Source organism: Opisthorchis viverrini (assembly GCF_000715545.1).
Source record: "Opisthorchis viverrini unplaced genomic scaffold opera_v5_266, whole genome shotgun sequence".
NCBI lineage: Eukaryota > Metazoa > Platyhelminthes > Trematoda > Opisthorchiida > Opisthorchiidae > Opisthorchis > Opisthorchis viverrini.
Window position 1 is genome coordinate 423,115 of NW_008751919.1, and position 13,505 is coordinate 436,619.

Here is a 13,505-nt window from a genome sequence, read left to right on the forward strand (position 1 = left end):
TGACATTTATAGTAAACAGAAAAGTGAAAAGAAACCCTGCACACAAAGCTTTTTTATGTAGCTACTGGTAATGAAGATTTTTATCCTTTGTTTGGCTATGTTTAATTATTCAATTAAATTTTGCGTCTATTATGAGATACCCTGTAAGTCAACGGAATAGTAGCCAGTAACTGAGAGGTCAAGCAGCTGCAATGTTGAACATCTACTGAAAGCTTCCACATCCCACCGACCAGTTACAGTGAATTTGTTCTTGGTGGAACGCGTAGCAAATAACCAACGGGCTGAACAGAACTCAGGGTACAATTCTCATTCTGCTGTTTATGAAGTTTTATACCAATCATGCAGATTCTCCAGATCTAATCCGAATAATTTTGATTTTTCGACGGCGAATTCCTTCATGTATTGACTTAAAAGATCTCAGGGTTTGTAATGATAAGGAAAATTAACCAATCAGATTATCCTTCACCTGGCAAAAAATTCAGTGGTATTATGTAAACGTTCCACACACCTTAGCTTCGGTCATTGGGCACGATCTGGGTTCATGTGTCCTCACAGTTACGTGGTGAACCTGTATACTCCTAACATCGAAGCTGCATAAAAATATCCCAATTTGCTAAAATTGTCACTCTATTTCCAGATAGTCCTACCAGCAATTCCCGTACACCTTTGTGCAACTGGTTCGTTTGATGTGGAGTATCGGATCGTTGTATCCTGTCGAAATGCGACCATTTATCAGGCAAGGCGGTAAGCTGAGAGTTGTTAGCATCATAATTATTCCAAACTGATACCCCGACTGCGTAAGACCATAATTTCTGTAAAAGGCTTTTGTTGATCTAGGGCACGAAAGCAAATGGAAAATGAACACTGCTTTGCAGCCGTATCTTGCAGTGTTCTCATCGATGCACGCGGGGATCACCCGGACGCCACCCTGGAGAGCGAGTCGCATTGACAGTAGCCAGGAATTTATAATCACTCCGAGATCCCTTCGTTAGATTATAGATTGTTCACCTCTCTGCTTACACTGAATGTAGCGTAGCCCCGAAAACAACAGTGTTTTTGCGAAAAAATGCTTGGCAGGCGATATTGACCAAACAACCACATACTTTGATGATTTCGACTGCACTCCATGATACACAACCGAACAAATTTTATGATTTGGCGGCTCCAGCCTATTCGAACTACGTTTCCGCATATCAACTACAAAAGCTCAAATTAAGTGTATATCCCAAGGCTGATAATTCTTACGGCATTGAAAGTATAGGCACGGAGCAATTTGCAAGATGCAACAAAACGTCACTTGCTTCTCACTACTCGAACTTCAAAAGTAGGCTGACAAACATGCACCACAAATGCTCTTGTAGAGCACAAATTACTCAGCGTGCTCAGTACGTCGTCAAGACAAATGTAATCATTGGGTCAGACGTGTTGGCGTTTACTGAACTGACCATGTTTGGATTTGGAACCCACAAGAGTTTGTTAGTTATACACTGCCAGTAATCTCCGACAAACCTGTTATCACCGTAGCCAGTTTCTGAGATTCCCGATAGTGCTTTCCGTGGCTTGACCAATTGTAAGCATTAATGCTTCCTGAAGTACTGTACCAGTGGAGTTTGTTAAAATGTATTCTTGCAGCTGGTGCAAAGCCTTAATTCACAGTCATTGCTTCTTTCTGTATACGTGAAACAGATCAACAACTACCATCACCGACGGGATTGACGTGGGTTCGCAACTTATTGGTTTGGTTCGATCTGAGAAATCTATTGTCACCGCCTGCATGGACCAAACAATTAAAGCGTTTTCTTTGTCAGTAAGTCAGTTTGCTGGATGCCGCGTAAGGGTCGGCCACTTAACTTTTTTGAAAATTTTGCTAGCGAAGTTCGGCTCTCATTGGTATTTGCTAGTGGAGGTTTACAAATTTGATTTGATGTAGTTATGTTGCCAGAGAAAGGGATCTCAAAATGTTACATATGGTCATATAGTATGCGTATAGTATAGCAGTGTTTGTAGTATAGTATAGTATACGTACAGTAATATACAAATATATAGTTCTAGATAGTTATACACAGTTGTATAGTCGGTTGTAGCAACCATGTTTTTGTGACATACCCCGCCATAGGTATGGTTGTCTCTGACGGGGGCTCACACTAGATAGTCATCCAGTTTCGTTTTCATTGATGGACGCTACAGGTGGACTAGATATCAAGCCGATTTAGGTCCACTTTCATGACGGGCATCTTCGTGCTCATTTGCTACCCTCCTTAGCAGTGTCCGGTGTGGGTATGGGCGTATTAAGTTATCCCAGCTTCGACCTCAGGTTGATGAAGCACTTGTCAAAATCGTTGAGGTCATTGTTTAAAGATATACTAGCGCGTCTTAAGATTACAAACTTAGCCATCCAATAGCAACGTGTAGAAGAAGAGACACAGAGAGCCAAGTTGATCCAGGAATCTGTGTATGTACCAAAGCATGTCTTATTTCTTTGCGCCCTTCTCGAAACAGCACACCCCATTCAGTGCTTTTTTTATAATGTCTCATTAAATCCTTACCTCAACATACTACGTATTCAGCTGCTTCTCAGATTGTACAGCAAACTATAAAAACCTAAAAGACCGAAACGTTGGAAAAATTCATTGCAAGTTTTGAATACAGACTAAAATGCGCATATATATTGTGTTTTAGCAGCCCCGAAAACACATTACAAGTCACTGTATCCGTATTGAAAATTCCTCGTGGAAGTTTACATTGAGGAAGTGAGGGTGGGGCCGGTGCCAGTAGGAGAGTGGTGGGTTGGGCCTTTGTATAGGTCTGAAACAGGGCTGTTAAAATTATACAAACTTTCACAAAAGTCCCTCCTATAAGTAAAAATTCTGGAAGTGAAGCTGTTTAGATTTCAAGTGAGGATGGTGGGTCACAAAATCTTCAGCTATCCCCTTAGGGCACTTTCTGCAAACGCATGCGGGACTTTTTGGGTGACCACATGGGTCGCCATTCCAAGACGCTGGGGAACCCGATCATTGACGACGATTAGGATCGTCTAGGTGTGCCAACGAATAGATAGCTAGATGAATGCAACTCGTTTAGGCGGTACTCTAATTTGCCTCGTTCTTTGTACTGCTCACTGTTATCGGATCTGAATGCATAAAGTGGGCAGGTGTTTGATTGTGACTAGATAAGTTGTTTGTGCCTGAGGAATTTTAAGCCTATCGGCATGATCGTGACTCTATAGTTTTGTCAGAGGGTTATATATATCGAAATCACTTAGGTACTAAACGCCCGCTACGTGATTCATCAAAGTACAACCAGAATGTTCCTGGTATTTAACTGTCTTTAACAAACCGACAGGTCGGGACTAGGAGCCCGGATTGGAGAAAATAGATTGGATAATCTTTGGTGGTGTGGCATCTCACATATCTTGTGAATAAAACAATAACCATCCTACTCAGCTTGCATTTTTCCATGAGGAACAATTTGGCGAAATGATATTTGAACGTCAGTGCACCAGATAGTATTGGCATAACTGCAAAATCACTGAAGTATTTACCTGAAAAATCTATTAGGGATTTTACGCGAGGATAAAAGTACTCTGAGACAACAGTCGTTGTTCTCCTAAAGACGTCTCAGTTTTGCCGTCTGGGCCTTACCGTGGTATGACGGTTTGTGTACCCAGGCGACCCATTGAGCTATGTTGGGATTTGCTCGCGCAGTACTCACAGAGACTGTTATACCAGGCTAGTGAATGGATAGAAATCTGACTAAAATAGTCTCCTAGGCTCTCCAGGTTGGGGCTGGAACATATGTAGAGCATATTGTTCTATGGAAATGGTAATGCAATAGCATTTCCAGTCAAGGCTTCCAGGTAAGACTCTTGAATCAAAGGCCATGATCGGGGACCTAAATCGTGCTCCTGTCTAGGTGTAGGCAACTAGACAGAATCATAGCCCTAGGACAACTAATGTATTTACAGCTAACAATACTCTCATGCCACATCAACCATCACGCTGTTTCATCAGCCGGGTCGCCTTTGGATGGCAGTGAGGCATTAGTGTCAAAATGAATGTTGCTATCTTTGATTATGACGATGTCTCACAGCCATACAACAAAACAGCCCGTCCTGTAGCCTGAATACACATCCCTTAAGATTCAGGGATAAACCACTTTGACGCCATAGGTGTCTCAAATTAGCTATGCGACCGGAGCCTTGCAAATTCCTGCAGCAGCCTAGCCTGTCATACTGAAGTCGGAACTAACACAACTTTCAAGATACGTAAAACGCCTTACAACTTTCAGTGTCTCTTCCTGGGTTCAGTGTTCAATGACTGCATGCCCATGAGCACGAACCTATACTTTGTCGGTGCAAAGTATATACAAAAGAGCAAACAAAGTGATCAATAAATTACACGAGGAGCACAATCAGCAACAGCACAATTGGTGGGAGTGTAAGAAGTGGTCATGAGGCGCAGAGATTTCTGAAAGCAAAAGACGAGTAAGTAATGAATGACAAACACGGATACGTGCAGTTGGACAGTGTAAATGGACAGTATACAGGGATACCGGTGCGAAAGGCAGATATTACTTCCGGAAGTTATTTCCAAATCAAAGGGAAACTGTAACTATACGCAGTTTTTAGCTGACAACGTGACAGCCAGCAAGCCCTACGAATCAAACTTGAAATGCACGTTCATTCCCGTTTAAAACAATTTCCAACATCGTCAAGTGAGGTGCAACACAAATAGAAGACTTCCCCAAAAGTTGAGTTGTCGCAGTGGATAGCCCACGACAAAATATCGACAGTAGTGATTAGAGGCTAAGCAAGCCCTTGGTGGTGACAAAAACCCGGGGAAAGGGCAACAAGGGCCTACACGATGCTACTCATGAGCAGTCAGAACAAATGGGAAAAATAACCACTGATCGATTCCCAGGAATCAACAGTTCTACTAACTAAATCCCACTGTTGATTGACTTGAATAGATATGATAGAGAGATCTACCTGCGTGGAATGGGGAACGTTCTACCTGAAGTAATGTGATTTCTTTGGAACCATTCTCCTTTGTTGGAACACAACGTTGTATTTACGGATCAGCATGAACAAGGCTTACTTGGCACGCGACACGACGTTTCACACCTGCCTCAGTTATGATGTCAGCTCAATGAACAATTTTTTCGCATGATATGTAGTAAAAGAGTTTATGCTCGCAGTTTTGTTCCATTTCTTTTCAGCTGAATACAGTGGCGAGAAGTGTTTGTAAGAGTTGGCCGAAATCACCTTTAGTAGGCGCTCGCGTGAGTGGTAATAGCTTTTATGTATGCAATGATGGAGACTGTTACTTAAAAGTAAATATTTGTCTTGTACCCCTCCAGGAATCCCTTCATTTTCAGACCTTGTTATTTTTCCACCTCACCACGTGGATACACATTGCATATAGTTGCGGACTTCGTGTATGTCCCCTATCTTGTTGGATTTCATGCAACCCATAGTGTGAACGGGAGTCAGACGATATCCCATTTCTTCCCCATTCAGGGTCGTTTGCTATGGTCTATTCGTCAGCCCTCACCAATTTTGGCCATCACGTCTTTGGTTCTACCATCACATTCTTTTGATGGTTATGTGGTCTCGCTCACGGACGGCACTGTACGTCTTTACCGCGATAAGCAGTTGTGTGACGTCATTCTTACATGGACTCAAGTTACATCTGGAGAAATGAACCGGGGAAATCCGCAGAAGGATGTGGAAAAGACGGATTCGGAAGCGCAGATGGGCGCGAACACCAGTGAAGTGAAATCCGTTGGACCCAAATGGAAAAATCTCAATTGGTTGGAATCGAAAATTGACCCGGTTGTGGCCTGTCGCTTTGGGTCGTTCGAGCGGGAATCGGGATCTTTGGCACTCATCACCCAAAGTAATTTGCTTGAATGAATGGAATTTGGTACTATCCTCAGGTTAAGGTCAAACGATCAAACGCCCCTCTTCAGTCTCAGGTTTCTGAGTACTTTGTTCCCAATTTGACTAATCTGGCATACCCAAAATCCCCGTAACTCCTAGAAGAATAGTGATTAGAGAGATTTTCGATTTCATTGCAATGCATGCGTAGTTTTTTTGACATTCATGTAGGCAGTTGTAACTTTCGTATCCACCAATGAAACAAGGATCTGCATGCCATCGCTCAAATGGCACAATTGAACAGCAATGACCTTGAAGCTTGATTGGTTGAGCTCGTGGACATTGCGTGACAAAAGCAGCACTGAGACAAATATGCATTCAATCAATTAAGGAGAATTATGAAACTGACAACATTTCCATGTGCTGTCACCTGTCTTGAAGTAAAATACAGTGTTGCCGAACCAACGACGGACTTCTGTGTTAAATAAAATGGTTCAGAATCCGCCCTAAACCAATCCAAACGATGTCGTTTACCGTCTCTTTATCGTCTCTTTATCGGCAGATAACTCATTACGATCAACTAATTGTTCAAAAGATAAAGTTTAAAATCTTTTTTAAATTGTGGGGGCTTTATTGGTTCTTTCCAGATGGGGCTATGTTAATTCTTCTCGTGAAACGTTCGGCGAAATTCTCCCCAACGGATGTGCCGAATGGAAGTTCGTCGCCGGTTATTCCTCGATTGCAAATTCCAAAACGGTCGAAAGCATTCATGGAGTTAGCTGCTCGTGAGAAACACAACGCTCCAGGTTCGTTCTGTCCTTTTCTTCTGAAGGTTTACTGGATTTCTATCGATTTACGCCACCTATTAATTTTGAGATTCTTCAGTTGACTTTTCTCTTAGTCAAGGCACGTGAAATAACTGTCCAACGGTAGCACAGGCTAAAACTTCCTTGTGCGTTAACTAGCAGCTTGTTTTCCTCGCCATCGAGCTGAAAAATCGAAGGCGCAACAAGCACAGCAAATCTTTGATGCTTAGTCCCAAAAAATGGAACCTTAGCTATGAGAAAGCAAACTTAGCTGCATAATTTTTCAGCTTTCCCTTTTCATAAAGAAACGATATGCAGAACGGAACATCGTGTAGCGGCGTTTTCGCCAGCCTTGAGGAATTTCGCACCTACAGACATTACCGTCACCGATGTAGGAGGCCATATGAAGGTCTAACCTCTGATCCCATTCAATTATATGCTAGACTACCGAGGGACGTCAGAGAGCGCCTTCGGACTTGACCAAGCTAGATAGGCTTACTGACTTAGGTCACGTGAACGTCTAAACCAATCATGCTGTTTTACTATGATGAAGCTGGAGAATTTCAAATCACGATTCACGACAGTTCAATATTCATTAATCCTGAGCTAACAGATTGATTGTGTCAACATCCTTACCGGTAACCAGCCCTGAACGAATAACAAAGAGGCTTGAAATACTCCGGTTTTTCCCCTGTTGAATGATGGATTGCAACCTAACGGCTGACGTTTTTGCCCGTAGTTCCTGATGCCGTCATCTTGGAAGCGGGAAGGCTCAGTGGTTAGAGCGCGAATATCACAAACTGGAAGACTCGTGTTTTGAAACAAACCTCTGCCTCTTGACTTCCCTCATCCATGCTTGGGCAACCTGGGGGAATCCCAGCCCTCGTACTCCCTTTGGGTGGCGTGGTAGCTGGGCACGAAAAGGGTGTTACAGTCTAGCCGACCAACAAGCTCAGTCTATGGTCAGTGTTTTGAAACAAACCTCTGCCTCTTGACTCTTCTCATCTATGCCTGGGAAACCTGGCGGAATCCCAGCCCTCGTGCTCCTTTTGGGTGGTGTGGTAGCTGGGCACGAAAAAGGTGTTACAGTCCAGCCGACCAACAAGCTCAGTCTATGGTCAACAACCAGAGAAGTGACTCTTTTCATTGTGACTGTGTCCACTGGTCTGAGATTTTCCGCTCCGCAAGAGTTTGCACAAAAACCTTCTCGTCAAACAGCCGATCCTCTGGAATCTAGCCAAGCTGTGACTTTCTACTCTAGTAAAGCATTCGACCAAGTCCAGCAAAACTCATCTGATACGTTCACAGGACTTGAGCAGTGCTTTCTTCATTTCTATGTTTGGAATTAAAACTGTGAATATATTGCAGTCGGCAGCTTCTTGAATCATTGCATTTCAGCACTGCCAACACTAGCCCTGAGATATGAAATCACGCCACACTTGGAGAAATTCCTTTGTAACCATACTTACCGGGCGGTCAGTGTAGTATTTTGTTTTTCTCACACAAAGCGTGAATGCCGGTGGATATAATGCCGGCATCACTCTTTCGTTATGACGTAAATGAATATCTATTGCTGGCGTCAAACACATACGTTTAGTTTAATTTTAGAGGATATTCTACGGTTGAAGTGAACGGTTTCAACATACTCTAAGCAATTCAGTTGTAGCCTCAATTCGACCGATGCCTCTTCATTCGCAAATGTGGTACAACTGTTTGTTTTGAAAGGTTCTTTAGTTACCGGAAAACAAAAACACGCAAGTGGATGAGCTGGGTACAGTGTGCTTCAGGAAAAAAAAGAAGTTTGTGCACCTTCAATAAACGTCAACGACAGACATATTTCTAGTCAAGCACAGAAATCTCCAATCTAGAAGGCAGTCTCCTTTTAAAAATTCAAGTTTTTTGCAATCACTTCATACTCAATAACTAGGCTTCCTTGTCGAGATATTTTAGCGGATCAGCTGACAACGGGTGACCCAGATGAAATGTTATTCCAAACACCGGTTTAGGGCTACCCTAGGCCTTGGAGTCCGAACTGAAAAAGCTCACGAGTACCAACGAGTAGTGATGCTCGCGAACGTAGCAGGCGCCTCTTGCTTGTTTCCGTACCCCTTTTCAGCCCTCTTTTTTCGTTTTTATGGCAATTTTCAAAGATCGCTTATATTATTTTCTGTTTAGAAATGCATCGAAAGTTCGTGCGCGATCTGACCTCCCTGAAACACACGGTAGCCAAAACATTTCTGGAACTTCTCGAAACACGAGCCGGGCCGATGGCGATGCCGGGAGCAAAACAGAAATTGAGGCTGAATTCACAGGTAAGCGTACCACATCTGTTGTTGACCAATAGTTTGGGGTTTGCAAAAAAAGACAGGTTATTTCTGGTAGCCAGTGGAAATCATTAGTCGGATTTAAGACCAAGCTCGATGTTTCTTACCGATGTCGGGGCACAGTGATGACCTTTACGACGTGTAGTTTCCTCAGTTCAACGTATAAGCTCTCCCTTGTTGAAGCAGTCTCCTTTCGTACTGTTTACTTTTTCCTGTTTCATAGATTCTTGGCTTGGGACCAACTTTTGTCCTTTCCATGGAGGTTATTCGAACTCTCAGCGAAGACGATGTCGGATTCCCAAAGTTCAAAATTGTCTTACACTTTGATGAAACCGTGTATCAGATCAGGCCTTCCATGATGGTGGTATGTTAACTAGCAAAATCATATTTCTCGTTTAGTTTCGTCAGACATGAATGAGCGATTCATGTGGTGAGTAACTGTGAGTGGAAGGGACGCCCATTTTACAGAGCAGCCTTATAGTTCGTGAGCTTAGTGCAGCATCTGTTGAATTTTGAAGTTTCGCAAAGTATGCTCCGTTTTATCCGTAGTTATCCCTGTCACTGCGATGAAGATGACTAGGCCATCTGGAATTCTTTCCAGAATGTGCTAGCTTGGCTATGTGCTGCATATGCCAGTCGACCGATTTCCTCGAAGGGCTCTTTTCGCACAACCACGTGAAGAGTGGAAGAGAGCAAGAGGTGGTCGAACAATGACTTGGCAGTGAAGTATAAAAGCCACTACCAGCAAACCCAGTTGCGCTGGTCATTGCAATCTTCCTGGACGGGGACCCGAGACGGGCCACATCAATGGTTAGAGACATTGTCAGACATGGCCCAGTCGCACCCTCAATGGCGTTCATGCACCCAAGCTATTACCTACAATGCACAGCCCCCTTCCCAACCCAACCCCCCACTTAACAGCCTACCTACAGTGCTGTATTTACGACCCGCCTCCAATGCGCAGCTACCTACCCCACCTTCCCGAATCATCGGTGGACGAAACTGTGGCAGCTACAACCAATGTACGGCACTTACGCGGTTATTACAGCTAACAACGATATCAGGACTTTTAAATATCGCTAATTTGCTAAAACCGGACGGGAAAGTTATAACCGCTCTTAGGGATGCTCAACGTTTTATTACATTTGTGATCCATACTCATGATGATTCTCCCTTTGGCCCAGGTTAGAAACTTTCATTGTTTGTAGTTAAGGCTTCCCCTTCAAGAAAAGTGGCTGATAGAATTTACACTACTTTATTCGGATTTCACACGAAAGTCTTGAGAAAACGACTGTAGCCAGCTGACCCGATCGACACAGAAATTCTATTCGTTTAAGTTGTTTGTCTTGAACGCACAGATTAGAACAGTGTTTTCTCTAAAACAGAGATCCTGTTTCAGCGCCCACGAGAGCCTTCAACTGGATAGTGGCTTCGTGCATTTCCCCCTTTTGGATGGAATATGCAACCCCTAAGAAATTCTACAGTTGAATTGAATGACCCCTTGAATGAATAGTTTGACCAGGCTGTGTGAGTAATCTGCGGCAAGTAATGTCTCAAAACAAATGCTTATTGAAGCTAGCTATGAAAGTGGTGGGAAACCGAATCTGTTCAACCGAATGCAGTGTCAATGTTCTGCATTTTTGATTTGAACTTTGCACCTGGGGTCGAGGAATGATGTGAGATATTTTAATCGTGGATAGTCAGGTTAGTAGCGGTTGCAATTCGCAAATAAAACTGAAGTACAATTCTAACATGCTGACTAAAGTGCATGACGAATTCTCGACTACAAAAAAACGCCAAAATCTGCCGTAAACAAACTGAGGATAGCAAAGCAACGGTTCATATATTCGGCCACTGAATTCGGAATTCAGTAGTTCATATCTAGCCAACAAGAAGCCAGTTACTTGGAGGTTTCGTCCCGTATTTAAGGCCAGTTTATGCTGAAAAGCCTAGAAGTACCGTATAGTCGTTTTATTCTTATTTGGAATAGTCAGTCGTGCGAATCTCACGAAACTCGGCGGAATTTTAAATCCATGACTTTCCTGGCTTGTAGTATGTACCGCTCGACCAAGAGCACCTGATCGGCAGTGCGAGTGACTGGCACTTAAAACCTGGTGACACTCGTTCTTCAATCACGGAAACCATATCATGTGGTCCCGTACTGGCTAACTCCACGATGGATAACTTCTCCAATGAAAAGTCCCCGACTATAATCTTCGTGAACCATGACCGAGTATGTGTGAATGATTCGTGTTACCTGACGAGTTTGTCAGGTGTAGGTTGTTCACCGTAAGAGCTGATGAGTGAATAACCCTCTTACCTCATATGAGCCCATACTCCAAACAAAGCCTAGTCAGTGTTCTCTGAGAGAGTTTGTGAAGCCGGGTTTACCTCTATCACCTGTAACCTAATAGAATCTCTTTCACCCTCTACCTAAATTGACCGATTCCCCACCAAATTGGTTTCCGTCTGTCACTGGGCCATCAAAGCCTAATACATTTTCTCTCTCTCTATGTTTTACTGATTCAGCTCCCTTTGCTTGTTCCCAATATGACGTACAAACTTGTTTCGTCAATCACTGCCCTGAAAGACACCAGGATTTCGGACAAAATCAAGGTAAGCCCTATTAGTCAGTGGTAAAAACTCTCTTAAATGCATTCGGGGAAAATTCACTTCGTTTACGGTGTGCAAAGTATTCGCTTAGCCTGATTAGAAAAGTAACAGCTACGCAGACAAAAGATTTCGAATGCTCAAACGTACAGCTGAGTTTTCGTCCACCAAATATTGAATGTAGGGGTATTCCTGTAGAGAAGTTACAATCCATTCGAAATGATATTCTTGTATTATTTCTTCTCAAAGGAACCAAGTGCATGTATCTACCTAACGAAATCTGATCGCCTCACAAATCAGGCTGCGCCGCTCCAGTCATTTCAATTTATCCATATACCAAGGATATTCACGTTCACATCACTCGTGTCTGCGTAATTATTCTGGTGAGTACACACGAAAGTGGACTCGAGTTTCGCTCTTATTCGAGCTCATTAGCAGTGCATATCCAATAACCGTGCCGGGGTTCGAACCCCAGACAACTGACGTGCCAGGCGAGCGTGTTACCACTGCTCCAAGAGCGCACGCTGAGCACAGGAACTTCCATTTATGAACATGATGTGATTGGTGTTGCCCGATACCGACTACCCCGCAAATGTCGCGGTTACATCGAACGACTGAACCAACTGTCAGGCCTTCTCAGTCAGGTGACTTTGAAACCTGGTGGACAGTTTTTGATTGGTTGCTGGTAGTTGCGGGATTTTTAGAATGCACGAATGTGTTCTTGCTGCTACTGTTTCATCCATCGGTTGATGGAAGAGTGGAGAGGATATAGACAGACGTGGGAAGCAATACCAAAACTGTTAGTTCTTGTTGAATCACTCAGTTTATTTAAAGGGACTGGAAACTGGGCAGCTACGCACTGAAAGTTATATCCTTATTGCAGATGCATCAGTAACTGTATGATTCACTCATGTCTGTCAATATCTTTAACCATGTTGGATTATGCCGCTGGATACCCATACAGAAAGTTACCAGCTGGTTAGGGCTTTCATGCTTTTAGGTTATGGACGATATAGCTCTTGGTCCCTTCCACTCAGTACACGTCTGGGCGGAATAACCGCTACGAGGCGAACAATACGCTGGCTTGCAATGTACGCTCCCTAACCAGCGCGACCTAGGTTGCTTATCCATCGCTAGGGAGTTCTTTCTACCAAAAACTGTAAGTAAATTTATCTACCACATCGACTGGGTCGTCTGCAGGCATGAAGTTGGGGTTTGATCCCACTTCGCCTTGCAACAGCTTTTCACACTTTGCAGGTGTGAAGCGCATGCCCAACATCATCTGCATACCCAAGGTCTGTGAGGGAACATCCCAAGTGCATTTTGACTCCCGGGCTTTTGGAGGTGGGGACAGAAAGTACAAACAGCACAGGGATAAGAAAGTTGAAGAGAAGTGAAGATTGACTGTTCCGCAAACATGATGTTTGATCCCACCCGATCTTGCACCAGTGCTGTATTGCACTCTAAACTTTGTAAGCCGGCAGTCGGTATGCGGCTCGTTGGTTAACGTGCTCAGTCATCAGCGCGACATATCATTCCGACGCCATAAATCGGATATTGCTTCAAATGATGATGAAACGTCTGTAAAAACGCACCACCGGACCACCAACTCAAACTGACGTCCTGATTCCTACCGGACGCAAATTACGCGGGTTTGCGAGTGATCATGTTGAATTTATTCTGGAATAATTATTGAATCGGTTTACTTTTTATTTGGTTTAATTTTCAGATCCATCTACTCAGCTCGGAGAGCTGCTCGGGACCACTGTTCACAACTTTCGTCAACGTGCCCCCATTTGAACCTGCTTGATATCATTTTCACTGCTCAAATTATTGTATATAAACCGTACTAATTACACCCAAAGACTGTGCTCTCGACCAAATCAC

General features: G+C 43.5%; 1 protein-coding gene across 1 annotated transcript in view; it reads left to right on the top strand.

Moving 5' to 3' along the window:
* T265_09212 (hypothetical protein) overlaps positions 1 to 13,505 on the top strand; it is a gene marked incomplete at both ends in the record, with an annotated part of 26,449 nt that extends 12,944 nt beyond the window's left edge. Inside the window, 8 exons of the mRNA XM_009175225.1 lie at positions 638 to 744; positions 1,687 to 1,807; positions 5,519 to 5,897; positions 6,526 to 6,684; positions 8,860 to 8,996; positions 9,232 to 9,372; positions 11,538 to 11,624; positions 13,348 to 13,505. Of these exons, the coding sequence (XP_009173489.1) occupies positions 638 to 744; positions 1,687 to 1,807; positions 5,519 to 5,897; positions 6,526 to 6,684; positions 8,860 to 8,996; positions 9,232 to 9,372; positions 11,538 to 11,624; positions 13,348 to 13,428 (1,212 nt within the window). The remainder of the gene's footprint in view (positions 1 to 637; positions 745 to 1,686; positions 1,808 to 5,518; positions 5,898 to 6,525; positions 6,685 to 8,859; positions 8,997 to 9,231; positions 9,373 to 11,537; positions 11,625 to 13,347) is intronic.